Source organism: Sycon ciliatum, chromosome 7 (genome assembly GCF_964019385.1).
Source record: "Sycon ciliatum chromosome 7, ocSycCili1.1, whole genome shotgun sequence".
NCBI lineage: Eukaryota > Metazoa > Porifera > Calcarea > Leucosolenida > Sycettidae > Sycon > Sycon ciliatum.
The window spans coordinates 22,752,546-22,780,352 of NC_088649.1; the positions used below are offsets into that span (position 1 = coordinate 22,752,546).

The window sequence follows — 27,807 nt, forward strand, 5'->3', positions numbered from 1 at the left end:
CGAGCTCTCTTGGATTTCTGCTGGAATTCACAACAGTGTAGTAAATAGAATAAATATGTATGCCAACATAATAGTTATGTGTAACAATCATGTTCCGTTTTTTTCCTTTTGGGTTACATTTTCCAAAAAAAATTGTTCGTTTTTTTTAAACTCCGGCTGTGAAACACATGCGCGCGGGGGACGCGAAACACAGATAAAACCGGTGTGGCCTAATATGGAAAGTTCATGTATGGAGGTGTGAGCGGGTGCTCATGACTTCACAGGGCAATGTGTTGTACGTACAGGTGTTTAGTTGCTCCTTTGTGCCATCACCCGTCTGGGTTTGAAGAAGGGCTGAGGCTTCCTGCAGCTTCATCTCTGAAAGGAATTCGGGTGGACACACCCATTCCCATAGCACTGCACATCACATCCGAACCAGTTCCGTTATTTTTACAACGTTTCGGCACTTGGCCATCGTCAGGTAATAACAATGAATACCGTGGAAGCCACACAAGAAGCCACCCGTCTGGGTGTCCTCTTTAGTCACCCCATTGTACCACAGTACCGTCGGTCGTCGAAGAACTGGGAGTCAACCTGCTAGCCTAGACCGTTCCTATTTTCGTGCATTTACAGTCCATGCACAGTTGAGCCACCGTGTACACATGTACACTAGTATGATGTGCGTGGTGAAATTCTAGGCCGGTCTTTCTTCGGCGCTCCGTTCTGCAGCACCAGACAGTACTGTAAGTCACCGACTAATGTGAACTGGCTTCTGTGTGCTGCCGCGTGTGTGTGTGTGTTCTCTCAGCGTATTGCACTGCCGGGCATGTGGAGCGAGGAGACTTGAAGTACGCGACTGGTGGTAACTCCGCCAACGGATCCAAGGCTATCCTCACCTGCCACGCTGGGTACATGGCCCGGGACGACAGGACGGAGACCGACTGCGTGCCACTCGGCCGCTTTAAGTCTCACTGGTCAGGCGATCTGGCGTGTATACGTGAGTGATAGCATGTGACATTTACTAGAGTCTCTGTAGGATTACAGAGCGTGGCAACGTCACGGAGTTTCTGTAAGATATCAAACTTTCTCTCTCCCCAGCGCCTGCAGCTAAGCTTATTACACAGTCTACTTTGCGTACAACGACACTTGGTGGGGCATCAGAAAAGTGTCCTTATGTTATTCGCGAAGTGTCCTTATACCCGAAGTCTCATTATATGTATTACAGTTAGATGGAACTTTGCTCTGGGCATGGAAATTCTGTCGTTATTCGCGAACTGTCACTATAACCGCAGTGGTTATTAGCCAAGTTGACTGTATACATGTATATCCCGTTTATCCAGGCGGTCCAGGACCGGACACTGCCCTGTAACTTTGAAATGTCCATAACTCCGAATAACATACATTTTGAAGGGGACAGGCCATAGATATTGCATACTGGTGTCACTATTTCCACAAAAAAGTGACGAAAGAGTAGAAGTATATGCATTAAAGCTCGCCCAAGGCCGAAGGGTGCCCGGTAAATCGAATTGCCCGTAATAAAGAGTTCAGTCATGTAGAGGACCTTGCCTAATGTCTTCGGTATAGCAGTGCGTGCATCTATGCCTGCTGTTTAAAGTTTGTGTCTGTGTGCTCGTCTTGTGTGCTTATCATGTGTGCTCGTCTTGTGTGCTCGTCCTGTGTGCTCGTCCTGTGTGCTCGTCCTGTGTGCTCGTCTTGTGTGCTCGTCTTGTGTGCTCATATTGTGTGCTTGCCTTATGTACTCGTCTTGTGTGCTCGTCTTGAGTGCTCGGCTTGTATGCTCGTTTCGTGTGCTCGTCTTGTGCGCTCGTCCCGTGTGCTCGTCCTGTGCGCTCGCCCCGTGTGCTCGTCCTGTGTGCTCGTCCTGTGCGCCCATCGTGTGTGCTCGCCTTGTGCGCTTGCCTTGTGCGCTCATCTTGTGTGCATTGTGGTGTGCACAGCCATCCCTCGCTATTGCACGCCCATCAACACCGTCTTCGGCACATACACATACAGCACAAGCACTCTGCGTGTGGAGACGGTCGCCTCACTCTCATGCAGACCAGGTTACTTGCCTGGCAACGTCACGCAGTTCCGTTGCCAGGTCAACAAGACCAGAGAAGGCTATTGGACCGGTTCTGGAAAGTGTTCAGGTAAGTTGAGTACTGGCAAGGAAATCACTCGCATCAGTTTAATTAACCTGTTTTGAGTTGTTGAATGTTCGGTCGGATCTCCAGGGTAATGGCCACGGTTCTGTGAACATGACTATAATCTTTCCGCAGAATAATTTTGTACGGCTGTGCACGCGCCTTTTTAACTCTCCGCATGCCTGTGTGTCTGTGTGTGTGTCTGTCTGTGTGTCTGTGTGTCTGTGTGTGTGTGCGTGTGTGTGTATGTGTGTGCACGTGTGTGTGTATAAATGTGTGTGTGCATACACGTGTGTGTGTGCGTGCATACACGTGTGTGTGTGCGTGTGTGTGTTCTGGTGTATCTGTGTGTTGCATGCGCCTGTTGGCACACGTACATGTATGTCATACACCAGTGAATGAAAACTATTGCCAGGACCTGGAAACGCAGCATGGCGCTATACGCTACTCTTACAAGACCCGCCTGGGCTCCGTGGCAACATTCAAATGTCACCATGGCTACGCGCAGGAGGCGAGTGTAACCTGCGAGTATGTTACCCAGCAAGCCGGACGGTGGACCTCAGCCATTGACTGTGATCGTAAGTCTACTGGGACACAAGTAATTTGTGGTGTATTGCAATTTCGGTGTCAGGGACCTGCCATGTTTCAGTTGTAGTAGAATTAGGTGACCAGCATTCCCTTCACATACAGTGCATACTCTAGTGCCGTTTAGATGTTATCTAAATTTAGGTGCTTGGTTTCTCTACCGAAATTACTTAAATTGAACTTACACTGAAAATTAGATGCTGACAGTGTTTAACTCGGATGGTGAGCCAATTAAATTATGGTGAAAAAGGAGAAAGATAAGTCGCACTCGCTGACTGTATAAGATCTGGTCACTTTGGTGGACAGTTAGTCATAACTCGTAACATTTTGTCTTTCTCCTTTTTCACCATAATTTACAGTATAATAATTCTGGTAAAAAAGGAGAAGGACAAACCTTGTACCATTTTGTCCTTCTCCTTTTTTTATTGTCTTATTACTTAATAAGACAATAATAGGACAGGCAAGATCAATGGCAAACGGGTACATAGAACAAGGAAATACTTTTAAAAAAAGGAGAAGGACAAAATGGTACGAGGTTTGTCCTTCTCCTTTTTTACCAGAATTATATACTGTAAATTATGGTGAAAAAGGAGAAAGACAAAATGTTACGAGTTATGACTAACTGTCCACCAAAGTGACCAGATCTTATACAGTCAGCGAGTGCGACTTATCTTTCTCCTTTTTCACCATAATTTAATTGGCTCACCATCCGAGTTAAATACTGTAAGCATCTAATTTTCTAATTTTCACGAGTGTTCTTGCATTTCGACGTGTGGAGAAGGCTGCATTGCCCACCCGTACGGCTGAAGTATGAGGCAGCATGAACAAAAGTTTTTTTCTTTAACACGCTACTCGCTCAGCCCATCGTGCCTCGGCTCCGATGAGCAAGCAAAAGAACGGTGTGAAGCCTGACATTGCTCTGTGTCCCTTGACATAGTGCAATGGGACTCACTGCATGAGTTTTAGCTTATCGGGACTGGTTCCAGGCCCACCGGAAGACATTCTAGAGTGGTACCGTCAACAATCTGTTTTACATGCACCCCGTTGTGTATGTTGCTGTGAATCTGTATATTTCTGTGTGTGCGTGCATGTGGGCATGTGTGTGTGTGTGTGTGTGTGTGTGTGTGTGTGTGTGTGTGTGTGTGTGTGTGTGTGTGTGTGCATGCATGTGTGCGCGCATGCGCGCGCGCGTGTGTGTGTGTGTGTGTGTGTGTGTGTGTGTGTGTGTGTGCGTGGGTGTCTGGATGTACGCGTGTGCGTGTGCCTGTGCGTGAATGCTTGTCTCGGCAACGTTCTCACAGTGAAACCAGCCTACTGCAACAGCAGCTATCGTGTCACCAACGGCTACTTTGAGTTCACAGAGGGAACCACTCTGCATAGCGTAACCGAGCTGAAATGCATCGCGGGCTATGCACTGTCAGACGATAATACTTATAACTGCACGGCTGTGGATGCACAGCATGGCGCTTGGCAAGGAAACGGACAGTGTAAATGTAAGTTAATGGCGATGGTGTCTGCTTCTGGACACTCTCTTCAAGAAAATGACTTGTAAAAGTGCTACAGAACTGGCCCAGGTTAGGGATTGCTTTTTCAACATGATAAGTTTGGGCATTTTTCATCCCCCATCCGCCCGCCCATCTTTCGTTTCTGAGTTACAAGGAATTAGTCCACCTCTTCTTGTACTAATCATCGGCCGTGACACGCTGGTCAACCTCAGTCTGGCTTCCTAAGTCTGAAGCGCATGTGTATGTAGTTGTATTAACTTCCAGTCTGCTGAAGTTGCTGTCTCTCGATGTCTTTGTCCTCTCTGCTTGCGTGGCTGTCGCTGGATGTCTTTGTCCTGTCTGCTTGTGTGGCTGTCGCTGGATGTCTTTGTCCTGTCTGCTTGTGTGGCTGTCGCTGGATGTCTTTGTCCTGTCTGCTTGTGTGGCTGTCGCTGGATGTCTTTGTCCTGTCTGCTTGTGTGGCTGTCGCTGGATGTCTTTGTCCTGTCTGCTTGTGTGGCTGTCGCTGGATGTCTTTGTCCTGTCTGCTTGTGTGGCTGTCGCTGGATGTCTTTGTCCTGTCTGCTTGTGTGGCTGTCTCTCGCTGCCTTTGTCTTTTCTGCTTGTGTCTGCCTCTCGATGTCTTTGTCCTTTTGGGTTGTGTGGCTGTCTCTCGACGTCTTTGTCCGTCTGCGTGCTGCAGGGATTGAGCCAGGAGAGCTGAACATCGGTTTCAGCATCGCAATCCCCTCTGTGATCGCTCTGTTGGCCATTCATGGACTAGTTCTGCTCATCCACCGCTGTCTGCACCAGCCCACTGCTCTCCTGAAGGACCACCAGAAGGAGGGGTTTTCCCCAGCGGTGGGCGCGCCGGCTGGGGACGGTGCCAACCCGTCCACCGCGCCGCAGTCCGAATGGGAGGAATCGTACGCGGCTCCGGCCGTGGATGGCCGTTCCCCTCACTTAGGTGCCCGGGCAATTCACAACCACTCCCAGCATCGCGCTGTTGGTCCAGAGCCTAGCGTCGACGAGATGTATTCAGACGAGCCGGTTATCAGGCGCCACAGCAACCAACCAGCTCCACAGCAGTTCAGTCAGTCTAACCGTGCCGTTGGGCGCGTGGAGAGTGCCGAGGAAATGTACACCGATGAACTGCTGGGCCCCATTGCACGCAACAGAGCAGGCTCGCAGCTTTCCGTGAGGTCACATCATAGTGCACGGTCGATGGAAGTTGCTGAGGAGATGTACTCTGATGAACCGCTAGGTCCAATTGCACGCAACAGGGCAGATTCACGCCTGTCTGTCCGTTCGTTCCATAGCGGCAGGTCAATCGGTGGTCCTGAGGAATTGTACTCGGATGAACCGATAGCTCACAACTTCCGCAAACGAGCAGATTCACGGCTGTCTATCCGTTCACACCAGAGTGGCAGGTCCGTAGGGGGCCCTGAGGAACTGTACTCCGATGAACCAATGGCTCACAACTTCCGCAACCGGACAGATTCACGAATATCTATCAATTCGCACCGTAGTGGCAGGTCAGTCGGTGGCTCTGAGGAACTGTATTCAGATAGACCAATAGCTCACAACTTCCGCCAGAGAGCAGATTCACGATTATCTACCCATTCACACCATAGCCAGAGGTCAGTCGGTGGTCCCGAGGAACTATACTCAGATGGACCGATTTCTCACAACTTCCGCCAGCGAGCAGATTCGCGACTGTCTATCCACTCTAACCATAGCATCAACACAGTGAACGGTGCGGAGGAATTCTTGAACACGGGGGCACCGATGGCTCAACACTTCCGAAACCGTTCAGATTCGCGACTGTCTACCGGCTCACGCCACAGCATAATGACAGTGGACGGCGGTGCAGGATCCTACACAAATGCAGCAATGGCTCGCCGGATCCAAAACCAAGCAGATTCAAGACAGCCCGCACCGATGGCTCAACATTTCCGAAACCGTTCAGATTCGCGACTGTCTACCGGCTCACGCCACAGCATAATGACAGTGGACGGCGGTGCAGGATCCTACACAAATGCAGCAATGGCTCGCCGGATCCAAAACCAAGCAGATTCAAGACAGCCCGCACCGATGGCTCAACACTTCCGAAACCGTTCAGATTCGCGACTGTCTACCGGCTCACGCCACAGCATAATGACAGTGGACGGCGGTGCAGGATCCTACACAAATGCAGCGATGGCTCGCCGGATCCGAAACCAAGCAGATTCAAGACAGCCCGCCCCTCGAACCTATACCAACTGGAACATGTGTGGTGGTGGTGGTGATGAGGAGACGCTGAACCAAGGCGGTCACCCTCGCCCTCCTAGTCCATGCATGTCCACTCATTCCATTAGATCAATGACAATGGGGCATGTGACGGAGAGCAGGCATTCACAGCTGCCACCCAATCAACGACCTCCCCACCAGTCACGGCCCCCGTCTCCCAGCCACTCACATCACACTTTTGCTGGGTCAGTGGATTGCAACGAAGGTGCGTACTCGGAGCTTCCGCTGAATACGTACCCCAATCGTCGCCCATCAGGCTCACCGGCCGCCAATCGTTCCCGCCAGCCTGTAGAATGGTTTGATGATCCCAAGGACGCCTACTCGCAAGAACCATTAACTGGACGGCCGCCTCACGCGCGCAATCCCCCAGCAGCGGTGCCAAGCTTGACCAACTCGACTCACCGGGTCGTCGCCGAGGAAGACAGCCTCGATCAAATGTCCAAATGGCCCGCAAAGTTCCGCAGCAGAGCGTCAACCGCACAAACGCCCAAGCCTGGCTTGGGCTGGGGCAGCAAAGTAAAGGAAGGAAAACGTCTTGGCCAACAAGATTCGGACGGCTGGAGCTGAGCACTGACTTGTAGCTTAGTGGACGAGCATCAGCTGCAAAAAAACTGGCTAGGGCAGCAAGATCAAGGAAGGAAAACGTCTTGCTCAACAAGATTCGGACGGCTGCAGCTGAGTACTGACTTGTATAGTAGCTTCGTGGACAGAAGGAGATCAGAACGAGGAAAACTGTGCACCGGTGCGCGCGTAGCTGTGTTGTCAGTGTTACATGTGCACCTGCTGGGCTGGTTTATTTGATCACTTCGCCAGAATGAACAGGCCTTGCTGCCTTCTTGCCTGGGTCAAGTGAATTAGTCCAAGCCGCCACAGAACGACAAAGAACCTCTATGCCATGGCTGACCTGCCTCTCCGTCTTGTGTGGCAACTTCACAGGGAGAGCTTGTTGCCCAACAAGTCGCCGCTGCTGCAACCAGCAGCATTGCCATCGCCAATGCAAGCATGTGGATAATACTAATAATATCTTTGGATGTGTGTGTGTCACACACCCGCAAGCATGTGAATAAGACCTCAGGCTCGCTGTTCGACCTTGTGTGTATTTCAAAAGTATTTTGGTTTACTAGCATATATATAATAGTGGTTGTTGGTACATACCGGTATGCCAGGTGCATATATAATAATTATATTGATCCCGGTGGCCAGGAGCAGACCCCAGCACACACAAGCAATATACTCTATCTAGCATGCACATACGCAGTAGGTCCACAGCCAGCGTCAATACAGCAAGGCTGCAAAAGCCACTGGATGGGTGCATGGCATACGTATGCACGCCTGGTGCTGAACGGTGTTCTAGCTGGAATCCTAGTTTGAATCCTGTACAAACTAATCCCTCTTTGTCTCTGCTGCTCTCTCTCTGTATTGCTTTCTCAGCCTCTAATTTTCAAGCCTTTCTTTTCTCGCATTCATCGACACTAGGAGTAGTACATTGATGTGATGAGCAGGCACAAGCGACAGCTATTGATTTTCGAATTTATCTTTCTCACAAGAGATCTATATACATCATTCTATAACATTCTCTGAAAAAATTTAATCCAGCTAACTCTCTCAATAAGTAATTATCCTGATGTATGTCTAGTCCAGCACTATTATCAGGCATTGTTGTAGTCACACGCATGCACACAACATATGCACACACACAAGGCAGGTTGCGTGGTATACAGTCACTTGGCCAGCTCAACAGTACAGGGCATTGATTGAAGTCACCTGCCACTGTACCAGCTCAACAGCACGGAGACGCATAAGTGTTAATCATAAAATTAATGGCGGGGGGGGGGGGGGGGGAGTCATAAAATTAATGGCAGGGGGGGGGGCAGACTGGGCCAGCTCAACAGCACAGATACCTTATTCACTGCAGTAGGTCAATGACACTGGGCACTGTTGGCAATACAGCAAACAGACACACACATATGCAAGGTTCACAGTAGGTGTACACGAGGCATAGATCACTCAAGCTCATGGGAGGGGGGGGGGGGGGGTGCTAAGCATGTGGGGCCATCCTCGCTGCTCCAGTTTCAAGAAAAGCAGCAGGCACTCAACATGACAAGGTAAAGGTCGATCTAAAGGCACCAGGGCTGGCACACACTGTTCTGGATCAGGGTATGCGGTCCCTGACATAGGGCTGTATAATTCTGGATCGCGGTACGTTGTCCCTTTCTCAGGGCTGTGTGACTCCGCTTCAGGGTATAGTGTCCCTTTCTTAGGGCTGTATGACCCGTGCTGTAAAGCACGCCATGAAACTTGACAGGTAACGCCAGCTCAATGAAGGAGCAAGTAGAGACATCACCATGATTAGGCACGACGCTTTCGCTTGCGTGTACCTGCACCCCCACCACCAGCCTGGTCAGAGGAGCGATGCTGCTGTCGACGCTGCTGGCGCATGGCATCCTTGTGCTTCTGCTTGTAACTCTGTGTGTTTGCAGGAACAAGATTCAAACAACGATAGAATAACATTAAAACATACATATATACATACATACATACATGTACTTGTTGCTCACTGCCAAAACTGGTCACAGGGGTCTCCCCGGGAGAGAGGATAGAGACTCAAACGGAATCTTGGAAAGATGACTCAATTGGCTATTGAACCGCCCAACGGCCGACACCCCCTGAAACCCCCAAAACTCTGGGTGGACTTGAAAAGAAAAAAAATGATCCCACTTATGGGCTCACCACACCTCAGTAAGTGGGTATATACTTGGTCCGGCTCATCGCAATTGTCGCTTATCTCCCACGCACTTTTTGACAGGTAAAACCCAGTCCAATCACGATATCTAACTTCCTTTTGCTTGGGAGGTTGTGATGGCAAGATCAAATGAGGCACCAAAGAAAAAATGATCGCGACTAGCGTTTTGAATCACGATGTGTTCGACTTTTTTGGGAAGTGGAAATCTGGCCATTCACTGTCTGTGTTGCCAAAAAAGCCAAGCGCAGCTAGCGACCCGAAGACCGGAACTGTAGCAGGGGCAACTGACATCCTGGAGAGCGTGACAGGCACGCGTGCACGGCAGAGGAGTATGAACGTCATGCTGAAGAAGAAAGGTGTTTTCGATGCGATGCGCGCATGTGAGGGACGTTTTGGTTGTTCCTTTTGTTCCTTCGTGGACCTGGCAGCAGCATTACACGAGTCGTCGTCAGCGTATCCAGTGGAGGGTATGACAGCTGTCTGGAGAGGCCTGTATGCCTCATTCAAAGGCTCTGTTGAAACACACTATGGTGACGCACAGGTCACACTGCCCACGGTTCCTTCAAGCACCGAAGTGACAGACATAACTGTTCCTTTTCCATTGCTGCCATATGACAGGCTGACAAAGCAAGAGATACTCTACCGTACCATTCTACGCCAGCAGCTAGACACCAGCAAATATTTAATGTCAGCTCATGTAACGGCGGCAGCTCGAGTGATGGAGAGTTGAATGAACCGTCTGGACCTGTAGGAGTGTGAGTGCAAGAACGCGCTCCTTCGCTGATTTATTTCGTGCATTTTGCTTACCTTGCTTCCCTTCTATGACTCGTTTCACCTGATTCCATGGCTGAATTTTGTTTCTTGTGGCGGAGAGTATTCATGTATCATGCTTCCTCACTATGCCTATTGAAAATTTCACAGAGCGGCAACAAAACTCCTGTTCTTAGTGGCGATAGATAAGCGACAATTGCGATGAGCCGGACCAAGAACATACATACATACATACATAGATGCAGATATCTGACAATCGGTAAAACCGTGAAACTCAGAGTCACGGCAGAAACGCTTAGTTTCCTTCTTTCAAGTTTGCATACATGCAAGTGCCTAAAGGTGTCACACGCACGAACGCACGCACGCACACACTGATAACATATAAATGTCCATGGCGATGAGACTGCCAAAGTGCCCAGTAGTCGGTGCAGTGCCTGAATCTGGGACACCTGGACATGAGAAGTAGATCTGTGGTGTGTCCCACTATCTCCTTGTAGTTACTTCTTGTCATGCACACTCATAAGTCTCTTATCCAGACCTCCAAGTTACGGGCACCTAGGTTTACCAGGCTTCCTGTGGGCTAGCTTTAGTGGAAATATTACTAAAATTTTGCCAAATTCTGTGGAAATAGTGATGTCATACGTCAGATCTCTGGCTCTTGCCCATTGAGAGGTAATACAGTCAGACCTCGCTTATCCGGTCCTCTTTTATCGGTATCCCTCGCCATCCGGAAGAATTTCGTTGGTTACCGATTTGCGGCATATGCCATACATACATGCAGTATGTGTGTTTGATTATCCGGTTCCCTCGCATATCCGGATATTTTTTCTGGAAAACGGATGTGTGCGGTTGAACGAGGTCTGACTGTATCAATTCAGAGTTGCAGACATTTCACAGCTATGGGCAGTGTACGGTCCCTAACCGCAACCGGATAGGAGAGATGAGAGCTTGCTTTGGTCGTGTGTGAGTCTCGCCCAATACTATCGGGCATAAGTACACCCACAACATGCACACAAGCACGTACAAACTACTAACAGCCAAATGCACAAAATGGAAAAGCGGCTACTCGTTACCTTGGTCAAGAAATGCCGGTTCTCTTTCCACTGCTCCTCTATCTCTTCCACCGTGTTATTCCGTCTAAACCTGGACAACGCGGCTGAGCAGAAAGACACAATCAAAAGCACAGCAGCAGCATCACACACACACACACACACACACACACACACACACACACACACACACACACACACACACACACACACACACACACACACACACACACACACACACGCGTGCACGCTCGCACACGCACGCACACACACATGCGCGCGCGCACACACGCACACACACACACACGGACGTGCGCACACACACACACACACACACACACCAGCAGCAGCAGCAGCAGCAGCATGGTGAGAGTGCTGTGAGCATGATGAAAACGAAAACGTTCTGACCAGATCTTTCATAGTACACCCAAATCACAGCGTTTCCAGCCCACAACACAATGAAGCTTGAGTACTATTATTAGTGTACATGCTGCAAGGTTCATAACAAATCTGTATTTCATCGCCTATCCAAGGCCAAATGGTTAGACACGAATACACAGGGTCCTCAAGAAAGGTACGCTATCAGCATATCCAACACAAAGGGAAAAATATGTAGACAAACCTCTTCCTAAAAGAACACCAAGATGGTATTTGTTGTTGGTAAAGACACACCTGGCAATATGGCGGTAAACACACGCCTGCCCACACACGCTCTCTAGGCTGCAAAGTTCTGGCACAGAGCTCTCCTTCTCACCACCACCACCACCATCAGTTCGCGCCTGGCGCCTGGTCGATGCATGGCTGGCGGTATCCGGCATAGCAGGCTGGTACATCAAGTAGCGCATGGCACATAGATGATGACACAGCAACGACATAGCTCGATTGCGACGTACGTTTCGTCCCCGCTGGACTCATCAGGCAATCTTCTTCTTGGATGTCTTCATACGGAGCTTGACTCGGGAGAATGAAATTGAAGACACCACTGCAGCTGTACTTATTGTACAGCTGCAGTGTGCAATAAGTACAGCTGCAGTGGTGTCTTCAATTTCATTCTCCCGAGTCAAGCTCCGTATGAAGACATCCAAGAAGAAGATTGCCTGATGAGTCCAGCGGGGACGAAACGTACGTCGCAATCGAGCTATGTCGTTGCTGTGTCATCATCTATGTGCCATGCGCTACTTGATGTACCAGCCTGCTATGCCGGATACCGCCAGCCATGCATCGACCAGGCGCCAGGCGCGAACTGATGGTGGTGGTGGTGATGAGAAGGAGAGCTCTGTGCCAGAACTTTGCAGCCTAGAGAGCGTGTGTGGGCAGGCGTGTGTTTACCGCCATATTGCCAGGTGTGTCTTTACCACCATATTTATCAACAATAAGTACAGCTGCAGTGGTGTCTTCAATTTCATTCTCCCAAGATGATATTTGGTAAATTTTATAAATGCTATACCCCAGGGGTGGATCCAGAGGAGGGGGGGGGGGGGGGGGGGGGGGTCCACGGAACCCCTGAAGGTTGCAAATGTACTACTGGAGACCACACACATGTACATGTGCATGCATCCCCCATTCAGTTTTGGCTAGACTGGAACTTGGCCGTTCCATGCAGATGTACTCCGTGTGGTGTAGATCAGATGTACATTGGTGGTCGATTCACATGGCTTCGCAGGTTGTGTGGATTGGGAAGTTATCTGGCACTACTCTTGATCTGTCTCATTCAGATCTTGTCTGCTATCGCTGCTATAAGAGGAGATCTGTGGGTGCACATCCAGTGCATTTGCAGATTTGTGTGCTTCTCTTACGACGGGCGTACACATGGTACACGGTGCGTGCGTGCGTGTGTGAACATACCCTTCACATGAGACAGGTCCAGTACAGCTTCACTGTTCATTAGGGTGAAGAGAAACTTCTCATCTTCAACAGGACCAATGTCAGCCGACCTGGATAAAAGAAGACATGTGAGGATAGCAGAGGGCACAACTAATGACCATTGACAGATGGGGGGGGGGGGGGGGGGGGAATAGAAGCCATACGAAAAACAACCCAGCTAAAGAAAACAAACAAGTGCTCCCCCCCCTTAGAATGCTTGCCCAGACACTCAAACGCGTGTTGAGCACATCCACACATACACATCCACATACATACACGCACACGCGCACACACACACACGTACAAAACCCATACATACATGGAGTTGTCGTCCACACCGACATCTTCATCGCTCTCCTCATCACTGGTATCTCTCACTGCATCGGGTCTCCACATGGGTTTGCGCTGACGCTGCTGCTTTTGTGTACCAGTCGTGGTACTAACGGACTCACCATCAGATCCTGTACAATCAAGCAAGCACATGCGTACAGGTTCAATGTGTTGAACTCCAAAATTAAAGATTTGTACAAGTCGGAACTGTGCATGTTGAATTGTCGGTTTGTACATCATACCCCCCCCCCCCTTCTCCATTTTTTCGCTCTATAAGGGTCAGAAAGGCAGACGGACGTACCCGGATTATTGGTACCCGCATCTGGGGATTTTACTTTACAACCCGGTGGAGAGGTGCCAACGTGATGAAAATGACTGGCCACCACTGTATGGCCTATTAGAGCAACTGTACTAATACTAAGTCTAAGTCATGTCTGCCGCAGACACGGCCCAGGGCCTAAACCTGGGCCGACCGGATACGACATTTGGCGCAGTGAACAGGATCCTCCGATACTCTGTGTGCTGTGTGTTTCTGTATGAGATCAGAACTGTAGGGCCCTGGCAGACCTTGATCGCTCAGGTGTCAAGTGACAAACACCGAAAGTAGCCCGTCTAAGAAAATGGGCGGATTGGAAACCCACCGCCCCGAAACGTATCGACCCACAAGCAAGACCCACTCGCCCGAAGGCATGGGTGGAGCGGAATTCCGCCACCAGAGCCAGTCAACGGCAGCCATGGCAGTCAAAACGTCGCAGTTCGCCGTTACGCCAACGGCGAAACTGGGCCCGGTTGCTTCGACTCCGGAATACAGCAGCCAGCAAGTACAAAAAGCAAACACCACACTAGCAGGAGTTTACCTGAGTTGAAAGTGGAGCCGGTGTGTCTTGTGTCATCACTGTCGGAATCACTGCTGCTGCTGCTGCTGCTGTTGTTGCTGGCATCACCAGCATCACCACCAGCAGCTGGAGCTGCATCATCACCGCCCGCAAAGGAGAAGGAGAACGAGCCTGTAGCAGCCTGCAGATCAACACAAGGGTGCAACGCACACACACACACACACACACGTTCCCGTAATCACATCTATGCATACAATCCCTGCTGACCTTCACCCTGCTCACCTACGCGTAGTCACACTTGCTTCCTGTTCTTAGCATATTCTCACACTCGGTTTAATAGCATCAATTGTAGGCATAAAAAACATGCACAAACTACATTTTTCTCAGACCACATGATTATACTGTCACTGTAGAAGGTGTTAAGCACTGAGGTAAACACCAGGCTATAGTCTAGGTTCATTGGTTTGAGGGGAAAATGGAATTTGGAAAAGTCTGAAGAAAAATTGGATTGTCACCACCAGTACTCAAACCCGGGACCTTGGTTTGAGGCCAGCGATGCTCTAGCCTCTGAGCTATGGCGTACCTGTAACTCCAGCAGAACCGTTCAACATTATCTTCAGACTTTAGCCAATAGTGAGTCAATTCTGACGCTACGGTCTGCATATCTGCATGTTCCATAGAAGACCACTGCAGCACTGCAGCACTGAGCATGAGTTTCACAACCAGACAGCCTTACCGCATCGACCCCCTCCTCCGTCTTGCCAAACAGATCCTTGAGCTTGTCCGACGCCTTGAAGTAGCGCTCGGAGGACACTTCGGGCGCCTGTGAGATATCAGCCTTGGCTGCCGCGATTGCGTGACGGCTTGGCAGGCCATCGCTGTCTTCGTCATTATCGAATCTACACAGACGACGAAAAGGAAAAAAAGGAAAAATCGATTGTCAAGGAAGAATAAGTTTCTAAATATTTTTCATGGTTCGCTTGAGACTCAGCTATCTGATCTCTAGATGGCTCGCACCCAAAAAGAGTCCTTATGCATATTGAACAGAAGTAGAAAATACTGTCGTTGTGTACATGCCAGGTCGGGAGTTCACTGTTCAAGGTATGCTATACATGCTATACCTGTCCAGACTAATATTCGCTGCCTTCTTAACCGCCTGTGGCCGGGCGATTTCAAGAGCTGCACACTCGGGCTTGGTCGGATCATATCTCTTGGCAGAGAGATTCCTGGACAGTCAGAACAAGCACAAACCAAGGCAAGCAATACACAATGTGCTCTCAGTTTTCCAACCAAGAACAGTGGCTGGGTTCGATTATGCACTTGAATCGATTCATGAATCCATTCGCATGCATTCAAGTCGTTCGATTTTCATATCATGAGCCCTGGAATCAATTTGGAATCCATTCACCCTATTCACATGGGGTGATGTGAATAGCGCGAATCGATTCATGAATGGATTCGTGAATCGATTAGCGGGCATAATCGAACGCACTCACTGACAGCAGGACATAGTATAAACAGTGCAGCGCCACCCTGGGTCGTCTCGGTCACCAGTGTTGTCAACTGAACGGGCTACCCCACAACGACCACTACTGCGACCATCTCGGGTAGGCTACCGTAAAGTCGCGTATTAAAGTCGGGCGTATATCCTGTAGAAGCCGGTGTCAGGGCTACGCTTCTATTCACATCAGGCTTCTATTCAAACCAGGTATTTCTATGTGTGTCAACACTAACACCACGCGCATGTGCCGACAGTGTATCAGGCTTGTGTTCAAAACAGGCTTCTACACGAGACAGGCTTTTATACAAGACACTATGGTGTATTCATCGATGCATTGATGACACGGCCTCTCATGGTCCTACAAATGCTCGTGCGGAACAGCAAACACAGACTAGCTGAAGGATGAGATCTGCGCTGCAGTATCCATCATGTCCGACTGCACTGGCCAGTATGTATCGTATTTCCCCGATTGTAAATCTCACTCGATTGTAAGTCGCATCCCCATTTTCAGCTCCAAGTCATATCGTTTCAACATATTCACTTCAGTAGTGAGTCATGCTCGAATCCAAGTCCCCTTTGTTGGCCCTGAAGTTTAGTGTCAAAAGGACTAAAGGTGCGACTTATATATTCGAGGAATTACAGTAATAGTCAGCATACAACTGAGCTGGGTTTCGCGTGTGTGAGGGTAACTTACCAGATATCTGCTGTCTTCATCGGCGGCTTGCGCATGGCTATTCTCTTTCCAAACATGTTGGAGAGCAGCGAGAGTTGGCGCGTGCGCTCTTCATCAAGCTGCTTACCAATCTCATCTACACAAACAGAAAACAAGACATCACGGCAATATCACTGCTCTCAATCAATACCCACCCACTAACAATCACCTAATTATGCTTTATATTGGCCAAGTCCAACTGAATGCGTCATAAGTCGCCTGATGATTGTCGCATGGTGCAAGAAACTTGGAGTTGCAACTAACTCTGCAAACCTCAGATAACACCATACACATACCGTAAAGTCTTGTATAAAAGCCTTTACGGCTTCTATGACTTTCTTGGTGAAATTTTGCAGGCTTCTAAATGAGACAGGCTTCTATACAAGACAGGTATTTCTATGTATGTCAACTCTAAAACCAGGCTTATGTGTGATTTGATGGGCTCAAAATTGCGGCTTCTATTCAAGTGCGGCTTCTATTCAAGTGCGGTTTCTATTCAAGTGCGGCTTCTATTCAAGTGCGGCTTCTATTCAAGTGCGGCTTCTATTCAAGTGCGGCTTCTATTCAAGTGCGGCTTCTATTCAAGTGCGGCTTTTATACAAGACTTTACGATAGGTACACAATGTGCACCGCACGTGGTAACGCCAACAAACAATGTGTGCCACAATCACAATTATTACAAGTGAAACGCTCTGCTTCTTCCAACTGCCAGTGGTGAAACAGCCCAAACATGAGTGTCATTCTGGGCCAGCAAGATGGATAGACGGATCCAACAGTAGATTAAAAATTGGAGAAATATAAATTGATTGTGTTCAGAAAAGGCGTGGGTAGATAAACAAACGAAGAAAAAAAAACTGCGACCACGATGGGACTCGAACCCACAATCTTCTGATTCGAAGTCAGACGCCTTATCCGTTAGGCCACGCGGTCAGCTTGAAATAGCTAACATCAACACTCACCCTTGTTGGCAGCGTCATCTTCTTCATCTTCACTGTCCGATTCTGCAAAGCGGCTGTCGATCTTGAACCGATCATCAGCACCGACACGCTGCTGGAGACGCAGCAACTAAAGACAAGAAAGGACACACAACACCAGGAAGAGAGAGAGACAGACACAGACGGACAGAAATGGTTTCCGTTAGCAACAGACTGACAGGTAACATTTGAGCTCGGTGAAAAAAAAGAAGGTGCAAAACGAAGCCCAGGACCAGTTTCATCCCTTTGACTGCTGGGAGGTGCACCAGGGCTCTAGGGATCAGCAAAACGGGTCATTTTTTTTACTGAAAACACACCACACGTATAAGATCGTAATTCTGACATTCATTCTCTAAATTTCAAGGTCTTTAGCTTCCTGAAAAGCTATGACGACAAGGAAAACGATGCGCGGAAGCATCGGTCGTCACAAGGCTGGAGACCAGCTCTAGAGCCAACCGAAGTTGTCCCAAAGTCTGTTGGATTTCACCGAGCGCGACTGTACATACATGCATACACTTCTACCATGGTAAAGTAAGAGATGGGGATGATAGCATGCAACAGAACTTTCTTATGAAGCCACCAGAACTTGCAATTGCATCCTTGATCTGTTACATTCATTTCACCAGGAGTAAGTTACATCTCCCCCCAGATGGTCGTGGCCAGTCTGGCACGCACGGCTTGTACACTCCGGCTTTACGCGCCTATTGGGCCTAGTAGGCTAAAGCATACACATGATCACCACCACCACCACCACTGCCACCACCACCACCACCGCCACCACTACCACCATCACCACCACCACCACCAACACCACTACCCCCATCACCACCACCGCCACCACCATCACCACCACCGCCACCACTACCACCATCACTACCACCGCCACCACTACCACTATCACCACCACCGCTACCACCATCCATCACCACCACCGCTACCACCATCACCACTGGCATGTTGACGTACCTTGCCTCCGACTTTGCCCTCAAACTGCGGCTTGATGGCAAAGCGCTCCGCATCGCTGTCGTCCTCATTGTCATCACCACTGCTACTGCTACTGCTGCTACTACTACTGCTGCTGCTACTGCTATTGCTGCCACTTGAATAGATAATCGATTTGGGCCTTGCTGCCTGGAGAAACCAAGAAAAAATGTAAGCAGGTAAAGCAAGCAATTATTCCTGCTGGAAACGGTCACAGGAAAAGGATTCACCAATGCAAACATATTAGAAAGGGGGGAGAGAGAGAGAGAGGGGGGGGAGGAGAGGAGAGAGAGGGGGGAGAGAGGGGGGGGGAGAGAGAGAGAGAGAGAGAGAGAGAGAGAGAGAGAGAGAGAGAGAGAGAGAGAGAGAGAGAGAGAGAGAGAGAGAGAGAGAGAGAGAGAGAGAGAGAGAGACACACACACACACACAGCGCTGACAGGATATACATAAGTTATACATGTAACACACCTTGAGGGACTCGGAGATCAAGCGGGATGCCTGGGTGCTTGCCTCTTGCTTGGCATTCAAAGCAGCAAGACGCTTAGCATTATCACCCTTGGTGTCTCGTTTCACACTAGGGGCACGCGGAGACTTCTGAGAAATAGTCGATGTCTTACTCGAGGAGATTTCTTCAGGTTTTACCAGACGTTTGGACTTGTTGGTGATAGTGTTGTCATCGTCACTGCTGCTACTACTGCTGCTGCTGCTGCTGCTGTCACTACTGCTGTCGCTACTGCTGTCGCTACTGCTACTGCTTTCGCTGCTGTTACTGCTACTGCTGCTGCTTTCGCTGCTGCTGCTGCTGTCCACAACCTTCTTCTTACGCTGCCCAGATTTAGACCCACCACCAGCGGCGGTACTGTCAGTAGTAGTAGTAGTAGTAGTAGGAGTGCGGTGATCACGCTGCACACCTAGGCTCAACCAGCTGTCGTCAGTGCCCGCAGCTTTGCTGCCAGCAACGTCCGCATCACTGCGAGTGAACAACCAGCTGGAGTCATCGTTGTTGGCATCATTGCCGTGCCCTGCTCGCTCCGGTCGCGAGGGAGTCGTGAGCCAGGATGCACTGCCCGAGTCACTGTCGCTACCGCCAGTACCACTGTTGCTGTCACTAGACTCGCTGGACGAGTCCTGCTGCCTGCGACGCTTAACGGCCGACTTCACCCGCTGGTTACTAGCACCTGCAGCGCTGCTCTGTGAGGACCTGACAGCAGCAGCAGCAGTTGGAGAGTCACTAGACGGGTCAGAGTCGTCAGGCCTGCCACGCTTGCTACTGCTGCTCCCTTGCGCTGATGCTGCCACTGGTTGCTGGCGGTGGCGTTCACCTGGCAAGCGATCTTCGGAGTGCAGCATTGAGGACGTCGTGCTGGTCCAACCGACATCGGCCTCAATATCCGAGTCCGTGAACTGGCGATGTGTAGCGCGGGCAGCTGATGACTTTGCCTGCAGCATGTCGGACAAAAGGCAAGGAGAGAGAGAGAGAGAGAGAGAGAGAGAGAGAGAGAGAGAGAGAGAGAGAGAGAGAGAGAGAACATCCAAAGACACGCCTTAACCATGTTGTTTCCGCGTGCACACTTTTGATGGATACTCCCCACCCACGTAGCGTCTTGTATTACAGCCTGTCCAATAAAGTAGCCTATTTTGAATACAAGCTTAATTTCAAAGACACGCCTTTAAAAAAAGTTTCGTCCATGGGTGGGTGGGTTGAGGAGAGTTTCGTTATGAAAAATATTGATAGCTGAAACAGCAGTACATCCTAGCTGTCAAGTCGATCTATTTTTCGTCATGGGGGTGGGTGGGTGGGGGAGGGTCATAACTAAACTTTTTTCGTTTCGTGAAACTATCGATAATTCCGGATGGCCCCTAACGGTGAGTAACCTTGTTGTTTCCGCGTGCACACTTTTGACGGATACCCCCACCCTCTGGAGCGTCTTGTATTACAGCCTGTCCAATAAAGAAGCCTATTGTGAATATAAGCCTGATTTTTAGGATGCACAGACGGAACATAAGCCTGGTTTTAGTTTTGAAACACATAGATGTACTGGTTTCGAATAGGAGCCGGACTTGAATAGAAGCCTAGCACTGACATCGGCTTCTACAGGAATAAGCCCGGCTTTACAAACAAAGGACGGGGGGGGGGGGGGGGGGAGAGAAAAGGCCAGTGGACATGTCATGTGGCATTACCCACACACGCAGGTGTGTAGGTTTGTCATCGCGGGTGCATACTGGAGAAGCAACAGTACACGTTCTTGATCTCACCTTGGCCGGCACTTGAAACTTTGGCACGAGGCAACCATTCGTGGTGCGAGCCCAGCCGCTAGTCAAAGCTGCAGCAGCAGCTGCTTTCTTGGCTTGTTCAGCCTTCTCTTCCTCAGCCTGCTGTCGACGAATTCTGTCCGAGAATAAGGAAAAGAAGAGAGAGACAGAGAGAGACAGAGAGAGAGAGAGAGAGAGAGAGAGAGAGAGAGAGAGAGAGAGAGAGAGAGAGAGAGAGAGAGAGAGAGAGAGAGAGAGAGAGAGAGAGAGAGAGAGAGAGAGAGAGAGAGAGAGAGAGAGAGAGAGAGAGAGAGAGAGAGAGAGAGAGAGAGAGAGAGAGAGAGAGAGAGAGAGAGAGAGAGAGAGAGAGACAGAGAGAGGGGCAGAGAGACAGAGAGAGAGAGAGACAGAGATCAACGGCATGTTCAACTGGAATGAAAACATCACATTGACTTTCCATACACACGCATATCCACATGACCACCCTCGCATGAACACACACACACACACACACACGCGCGCGCGCACACACACATACACACACACGGAAACAAGCTCACTCACCGCTCTACGTAAGACTCCTTGGCTCTGGCAACGGTCAGAGTGCTGCCATTCCACTTCTTCTTGTTCAAGCTGGCTATGCCTGTAGAAGTGGAGGAAACACGTGTAGAAACACAGCACAAGACATTACAATGCTGTTTGGCGAGCTCAAACTCCCAGTCTCGCCCTACCCAAGACAGCCTGTGTGCCGCGCACAAACGTAGTCCAGAACAGTGTGTACAAACGTAGTCCAGAACAGTGAGCACAAACGTAGTCCAGAACAGTGAGTACAAACGTAGTCCAGAACAGTGAGTACAAACGTAGTCCAGAACAGTGAGTACAAACGTAGTCCAGAACAGTGAGTACAAACGTAGTCCAGAACAGTGAGTACAAACGTAGTCCAGAACAGTGAGTACAAACGTAGTCCAGAACAGTGAGTACAAACGTAGTCCAGAACAGTGAGTACAAACGTAGTCCAGAACAGTGAGTACAAACGTAGTCCAGAACAGTGAGTACAAACGTAGTCCAGAACAGTGAGCACAAACGTAGTCCAGAACAGTGAGTACAAACGTAGTCCAGAACAGTGAGTACAAACGTAGTCCAGAACAGTGAGTACAAACGTAGTCCAGAACAGTGAGTACAAACGTAGTCCAGAACAGTGAGTACAAACGTAGTCCAGAACAGTGAGTACAAACGTAGTCCAGAACAGTGAGTACAAACGTAGTCCAGAACAGTGAGTACAAACGTAGTCCAGAACAGTGAGTACAAACGTAGTCCAGAACAGTGAGTACAAACGTAGTCCAGAACAGTGAGTACAAACGTAGTCCAGAACAGTGAGTACAAACGTAGTCCAGAACAGTGAGTACAAACGTAGTCCAGAACAGTGAGTACAAACGTAGTCCAGAACAGTGAGTACAAACGTAGTCCAGAACAGTGAGTACAAACGTAGTCCAGAACAGTGAGTACAAACGTAGTCCAGAACAGTGAGTACAAACGTAGTCCAGAACAGTGAGTACAAACGTAGTCCAGAACAGTGAGCACAAACGTAGTCCAGAACAGTGAGTAAAACGTAGTCCAGAACAGTGAGTACAAACGTAGTCCAGAACAGTGAGTACAAACGTAGTCCAGAACAGTGAGTGAGGTAGTACTTGAAACATACAATAAAACCTGTCAAGCGAGCGATCGCCTTAGACTGGTTACACTGGTTACACTGGTTACACTGGTTACACTGTGCATTGGCACACGCCATGTACGGTAAAACCTGTGACTAACGACCACCCCTTGGGGCCAGAGAAAGCAGTCTTTAGTGGCGCGTGGTCCTTAGTTAGAGGCTTGCACCGCACGACCACATAATGAATGTGGGACCGTCCGTGCCTGGCGCAGTGGTCTGTAGTAGCAGGCTGGTCGCTAGTCACGGTGGTCTTTAGTTGCAAGTGTTACTGTACAAACAATCATACGCACAGCTACATTTCGGTGAAGGTACAACACAGGGCGCGCGCAGCTGTGGAGTCACGTCACAACGGCACAAGCACTAGAGACCGGCCGGCCGGCCAACGAGCTCGGATCACGGTAGTCCGGGCAACGACCGATCGAGAGTCGTCTCCGCGCACCATTAATTAACAGTGTCAGGATAGAAGCCTACGCACCACACAGTGCAAGCAGCAGGTCATGGACCGTGCCACCGTGCATGCACCGTGTCAAGGCTGCTGACTCCACATGACTGCTTACAGATCAATAGAGCTATAAGAAGGAAAAGGACCAAAGAAATAATTAATCCTTGGCTCTTCACCCGAGTCTAATAGAGCTATAAGTAAAAAATTCATAATTTTCATTTCAGTGAGCTGACCACTACACCCGTGATGCAAATGAAAAAGAAGAAGAAAAACAGCCAGCACCAATCCACAAACTTATGGTAGCTGTCACAACCATGAAAACAGCTAGCACCGATTCCCAGGCTAACCGTGGCTGACAAAACAGCCAGCGCCAATCCATAAACTGGTTGTGGCTGCCAAAACAGCCAGCACCAGTTCCAAAGCCAGCTGTGTCTGATCGCAATAAGATATGATGCGATGGCAGCAGTGCAGTATGCATGTAACCCAGCCTGACACTGTCACCAGCGTCAACAATGTCAGCTGAACTACACACCCTTGGAGTGCGAGGTCAACAGCAACAAACTGTGTTGTACACAGCCTGCCACACGTATGACCAACAGAGCACCGTAGCACACAGGAAGCATAGTGGCGCCAACGACACCACAGGTGCCACTGCAAGCTTTGCATCAACACACAACACTGTCAGCTGAACTACACACCCTTGGAGTGCGAACTCAACAGCAACACACCGTGTTGTACACAGCCTGCCACACTTACGACCAACAGAGCAACGTAGCAAACAGAAAGCATAGCGGCGCCAACGACACCACAGGTGCCACTGCAAGCTTTGCATCAACACACAACACTGTCAGCTGAACTACACACCCTTGGAGTGCGAACTCAACAGCAACACACCGTGTTGTACACAGCCTGCCACACTTACGACCAACAGAGCAACGTAGCAAACAGAAAGCATTGCGGCACCAACGACACCACAGGTGCCACTGCAAGCTTTGCATCAACACACAACACTGTCAGCTGAACTACATACCCTTGGAGTGCGAACTCAACAGCAACACACCGTGTTGTACACAACCAGCCACACTTATGACCAACAGAGCAACGTAGCAAACAGAAAGCATAGTGGCGCCAACGACACCACAGGTGCCACTGCAAGCTTTGCGTCAACACACCGACCCGTGCGTCTAGGCATGTGCTTGGGGCGTGAAAAGCAGAGCATACAGGCGTGGGTAAAGTGACAGAGGAGCCACGACTACCCAGAACTCTCAGGGTCGCGACTAGCATTTGCATTAACTTGATACTGTCTAAACTCATACATCTGATCAACCGCTGATGAAGGGTAGAAATTCAGCCAGCGTAAGGTCTGCACACGGATGCCAAAATCACCACTAAAATATAACACTGTAAGCGCACTTCAAGTGCACGCTTGTGCAGACAACTCACACTTGTTGATAGCTTGCGGCGTGTTCTGCAGTGTGACGTACGCGAAAACCTTCACTTCGGTTCCTGCAGAGAACGACGGCACAAACAATAGAATAATCAAAGTTAGGGTGACAGTCACTCACACTTTCCTCTCCAAACCCTTGAGTACAGTAGCAACCCCCCGAAGGCCAGTCAAGGCATCAGATGCAGCTCCTACCAAACGCAGTAAGTGATAAAGTCAGACTCGTACACAATTCATCAAGACCAAAAATCCCATATGAAGACAGCAGTAACAACAAAAGGGAAAAAAAGGAGCCACTCTAATCTAGAAAGAGGCTGCGCTAGACCTAGCTTTACATGACAAAAAGAAGGGGAAAAGAAAGGGCAACAATCACCATTCACCCAGCATACACCCAATATACACCATCCATCCAACAACTACCGTCCACCCAACAACTACTGTCCACCCAACACCCAACAACCATTCAACACCCACTCAAAACCCACAACACCCACCCCACAACCACTCAAAAACCACTCAACACCCACTCAACACCCACTCAACACCCACCCAACACCCACCCAACACCCACCCAACACCCATTCAACACCCACTCAACACCTACCATCCACCCAACGCCCACCATCCATCCAAAACCCACCCACCATGAACGCAACATTCAGCATCTACCCACACCATAACACGTGAGATTTGAATTATAATGCGCTGGGTGGTTTGTCTTCATACTGCTGCTCGAATCTAAATTCAACCTAGCCCCGAACCTCATCTCTTTCTTGACCATACTCTACCGCAAGATAGAGCGTCACCAGCAAACACAACAGTAAACTAAGCATGGCAGACACATACACGTACCAGGTAGGCCTTCTCGCTTCACCATGCACACGTTCTTCACGGTGCCGTGAGAAGAGAAGTGTTGGCTATAGTACAGGGATGCACCAGCAGGACACGTGACAGCGCACACGCGAGCACGAGAAACCCGGAGCAGCAGGCGTGCGAGCACACATGACAGCACACGCACGAACGCATGAGAACACGTGCAAATACACACAAGCCCACCCAAGAACACACACACACACACACAAGCACACGAGAGCACACAAGCACAAACACACAAGCACACAAGAATACACACGCAAGGGCGAAAGTACACACACAAGGCCGCAAGTACACACGAGCAAGCACACAAGAGCAAGCAAATGAGAAATCAAGCATAAAAGTCTACAGATACAGTAATCCAATCAGTATCTATAAAATTCGTTATAAACGTTTGCCCAGGTCCCTTGGAGTGCCAACCCCTCAGTACTACACTGTACATAGAAACTAGCCAGACGAGGACTTTAGCTCACCGAACCTAGCCAGACAAGGCCTTTTATCAGAATGCAACGAACTTTTTATCGATCAGGATTGCTCCCTAACCGGAGAACTCCAGTAGCAACACAACATACTCCATGCACTTCGAACTAGAAGTTTTCAAACGTAAAATATCCAAAAAAATATGAATACTTTACAATCATGCTCACACACGTTACACGATCAAATACAAAAAAAAGTTCCGTACCTCAATTCTGCTTCCTTCACACTTTCTGAGAGCCCACCTACGTGAAGTCGAGCTTCGCTTGCCATTATTATTGCAAACAACCCAAACAGGCGACAAAAAAGCCAATCGTAATTTCCAATTCAGGCAAACAGGTCTAAAAATTACATTCACGACACGAGCAAAGAAAGTCAAATGCCTCTTCCAAAACCCTGTGTTTCATTTCTAGATTGCGAGAAAGAAGTACGCGGGGACCTTGAGATAGCTAGTACAGGCACGGCTTCGTGGAGAAAGAAATGACAAAACAGCAGATCATACCAGGAAGGATTTTGTATCTGATCACGATTCCAAGCAAGCTCCAAAATTAAAAATGAACTGAAATTATTTTCCGAAAGCCTGTTCACAAAAAAAATTATATAATTATTATGACATGTGTATTCTACGTCACAGCATGTGTGGCACGTGGGAGGCTGCGTTTACAAGATCGTTTTCCGTTTTCAGTCGACCGCATGTGCATTTCTTTTTCCATTTTCCAACGTTTCCTACGTAGGCTGTGTTTACAAGAGAAATTTCAACCCGGGTCGAGTTCAGCCCGGGTTGAAACGATCAAAGCCGATCCGAGGTGGTCTCCGTTTGTATCAGGGATTATGCTGACCTTTCATACAAACTTCCAGTCAATTACTTGCCCATCACTGTCAGTGATCATGCTGGCGGCTTATACTGGGCATATAAGGCAGGTAATGTACTTCGCCCACCACGTCGTGCTCTGTAGTTGGCACCTCCTCGATCAGGGGCGTGCTCGGCCCCCCAACTAGGGGGGTGCACGGGAGCCGAGGGGAGCCCCCCCCCGGCAATTTTCTGCAATTTGTTTGCAACCTTTCTTGAATTTTGGAGCATATTTGCATACATTACAATTGCAATTACCCAGATTGAAAATGTTTGGGGGGTGCACGTGCCCCCCGTGCCCATCGCCGAGCACGCGCCTGTCGATGATGCCCTTCTGAAGTTGCTCTTGAATTACTGCATTGTATTCCTTCAGAATTTCTGGTGACTTCTGCAGTTTCTTGAGTGTTGACTGCAGCCGTTTCTCGGACAGACTGTAATTGTCTGGAAGCGCGCGATGATCCTCCCTCCATGGCAACCTGACCATGTACCTCTGCCCATCGTAGCGGATGGTCTGTTGGAACAGCTGCAGAGTGTCCGGTTCATTAGGCAAGATACCGATGGATTCAAGCTGCCAGAACTTCTGGAGTAGCTGGACCAAAGCGCTGTCTGGATCTTGCACGGTAGATGGTCGCAAGCGTGAACGGTGGCGACGTTAGTGGAGATGATGCCTGAATTACACCTGCCTGTTGGTCCGGACAGAACCCACCCGAGGCGAGTATCGAGAGCAGTTGGCCCATCATCTACACGAACGATGTCGCCCGTGACGATCTGCCAATAAACATCAGCGCCGAGTAGAATGTCGATGCTAGCTGAGCCGCCACAGTTGTCGGCGAGACTGAGATTCTGTAGAGACTCGTAAGCTGTGACTACATCTGCGGTGTTCTGATTTTGCACGGGTGCACAGACTTATGGAACGACGATGCAGTTGACACGAATCCGGTTGCCATCGACGCACTGAATGTCCAGTTCGACCACGTCCCGGAGTGTGCTTGGGCTTGGCTGTTCGCCGCCAAACGCGTTTATCACTACACGGTCCTGACCGGAGCGGCGCACATCCAGCTGAGTCAGTACCGATGATGTAGCGTACGAGTGTTGGCTCCCACCGTCTAGCATTACTCGCACAGGCACTTTTCGATCTGGACCTTGAGGCGAGACCACCGAGGTCTGTGCAGTTTGTAGAAATACAGCTCCGCTGTCGCTGACAGTAGCTTCGGTTGTTGACGAAAACAGTGACTTCGACCATTTTCCACTTCCGCCTTGTCTAGATGGCGGAGATGATGTCTTCGCGCCAGTCCCAGGCTGCTCTGACGACTTGGGTTCGCAAATGGACGTATGATGTCGATGCTCACATTTGCTACATCTCAGCCTGGACTTGCAGTCGCGAGCCATGTGGTTCTTCTTCAGGCAGATGAAGCAACGACCCTTCTTGCGTATCAGCTCCTTGCGGCGCTTGATGTCTGTGATGGATGAACATTGCGAGGACTCGTGTCCGCTGCCGCAAAACACACATTCTACG

General features: G+C 49.5%; 2 protein-coding genes and 1 non-coding gene across 4 annotated transcripts in view; 1 reads left to right on the forward strand and 2 right to left on the reverse strand.

The window, feature by feature from the left end:
• The window catches only part of LOC135821185 (uncharacterized), a 130,156-nt gene extending 122,072 nt beyond the window's left edge, over positions 1 to 8,084 (forward strand). For both annotated transcript variants that reach the window (XM_065334253.1, XM_065334254.1), the window contains 5 exons: positions 788 to 976; positions 1,938 to 2,129; positions 2,519 to 2,701; positions 4,010 to 4,201; positions 4,896 to 8,084. In XM_065334253.1, coding sequence (XP_065190325.1) covers positions 788 to 976; positions 1,938 to 2,129; positions 2,519 to 2,701; positions 4,010 to 4,201; positions 4,896 to 7,048 — 2,909 coding nt within the window. In that variant the 3' untranslated portion in view covers positions 7,049 to 8,084. The remainder of the gene's footprint in view (positions 1 to 787; positions 977 to 1,937; positions 2,130 to 2,518; positions 2,702 to 4,009; positions 4,202 to 4,895) is intronic.
• On the reverse strand, positions 8,000 to 25,982 carry LOC135821186 (serine-rich adhesin for platelets-like). Its single transcript, XM_065334255.1, has 16 exons — positions 25,650 to 25,982; positions 24,944 to 25,008; positions 24,091 to 24,153; positions 21,059 to 21,137; positions 20,498 to 20,630; positions 18,710 to 19,681; positions 18,227 to 18,391; positions 17,246 to 17,351; positions 16,269 to 16,383; positions 15,195 to 15,299; positions 14,810 to 14,972; positions 14,095 to 14,254; positions 13,227 to 13,368; positions 12,890 to 12,978; positions 11,069 to 11,151; positions 8,000 to 8,947 (listed from the first exon to the last, which is right to left on the reverse strand). The coding sequence occupies exons 1-16, from the start codon at positions 25,712 to 25,714 to the stop codon at positions 8,831 to 8,833; spliced, it is 2,622 nt and encodes an 873-aa protein (XP_065190327.1). The 5' UTR covers positions 25,715 to 25,982; the 3' UTR covers positions 8,000 to 8,830.
• On the reverse strand, positions 17,144 to 17,216 carry Trnar-ucg (transfer RNA arginine (anticodon UCG)). Its single transcript has one exon. It is a non-coding gene; the product is annotated as a tRNA-Arg (tRNA).
• Positions 25,983 to 27,807: the final 1,825 nt, after the last annotated feature.

Bases quoted from the DNA above. Each gene is read 5' to 3' on its own strand.
- LOC135821186 (XM_065334255.1), bottom strand. From the start codon at position 25,714: ATGGCAAGCGAAGCTCGACTTCACGTAGGTGGGCTCTCAGAAAGTGTG. The intron at 19,682-20,497 runs GTGAGATCAAGA...GACATGCTGCAG, and splicing joins AGTTTCAAGTGCCGGCCAAG to GCAAAGTCATCAGCTGCCCG. The intron at 16,384-17,245 runs GTGAGTGTTGAT...CTGTTTGTGTAG, and splicing joins AGATGACGCTGCCAACAAGG to ATGAGATTGGTAAGCAGCTT.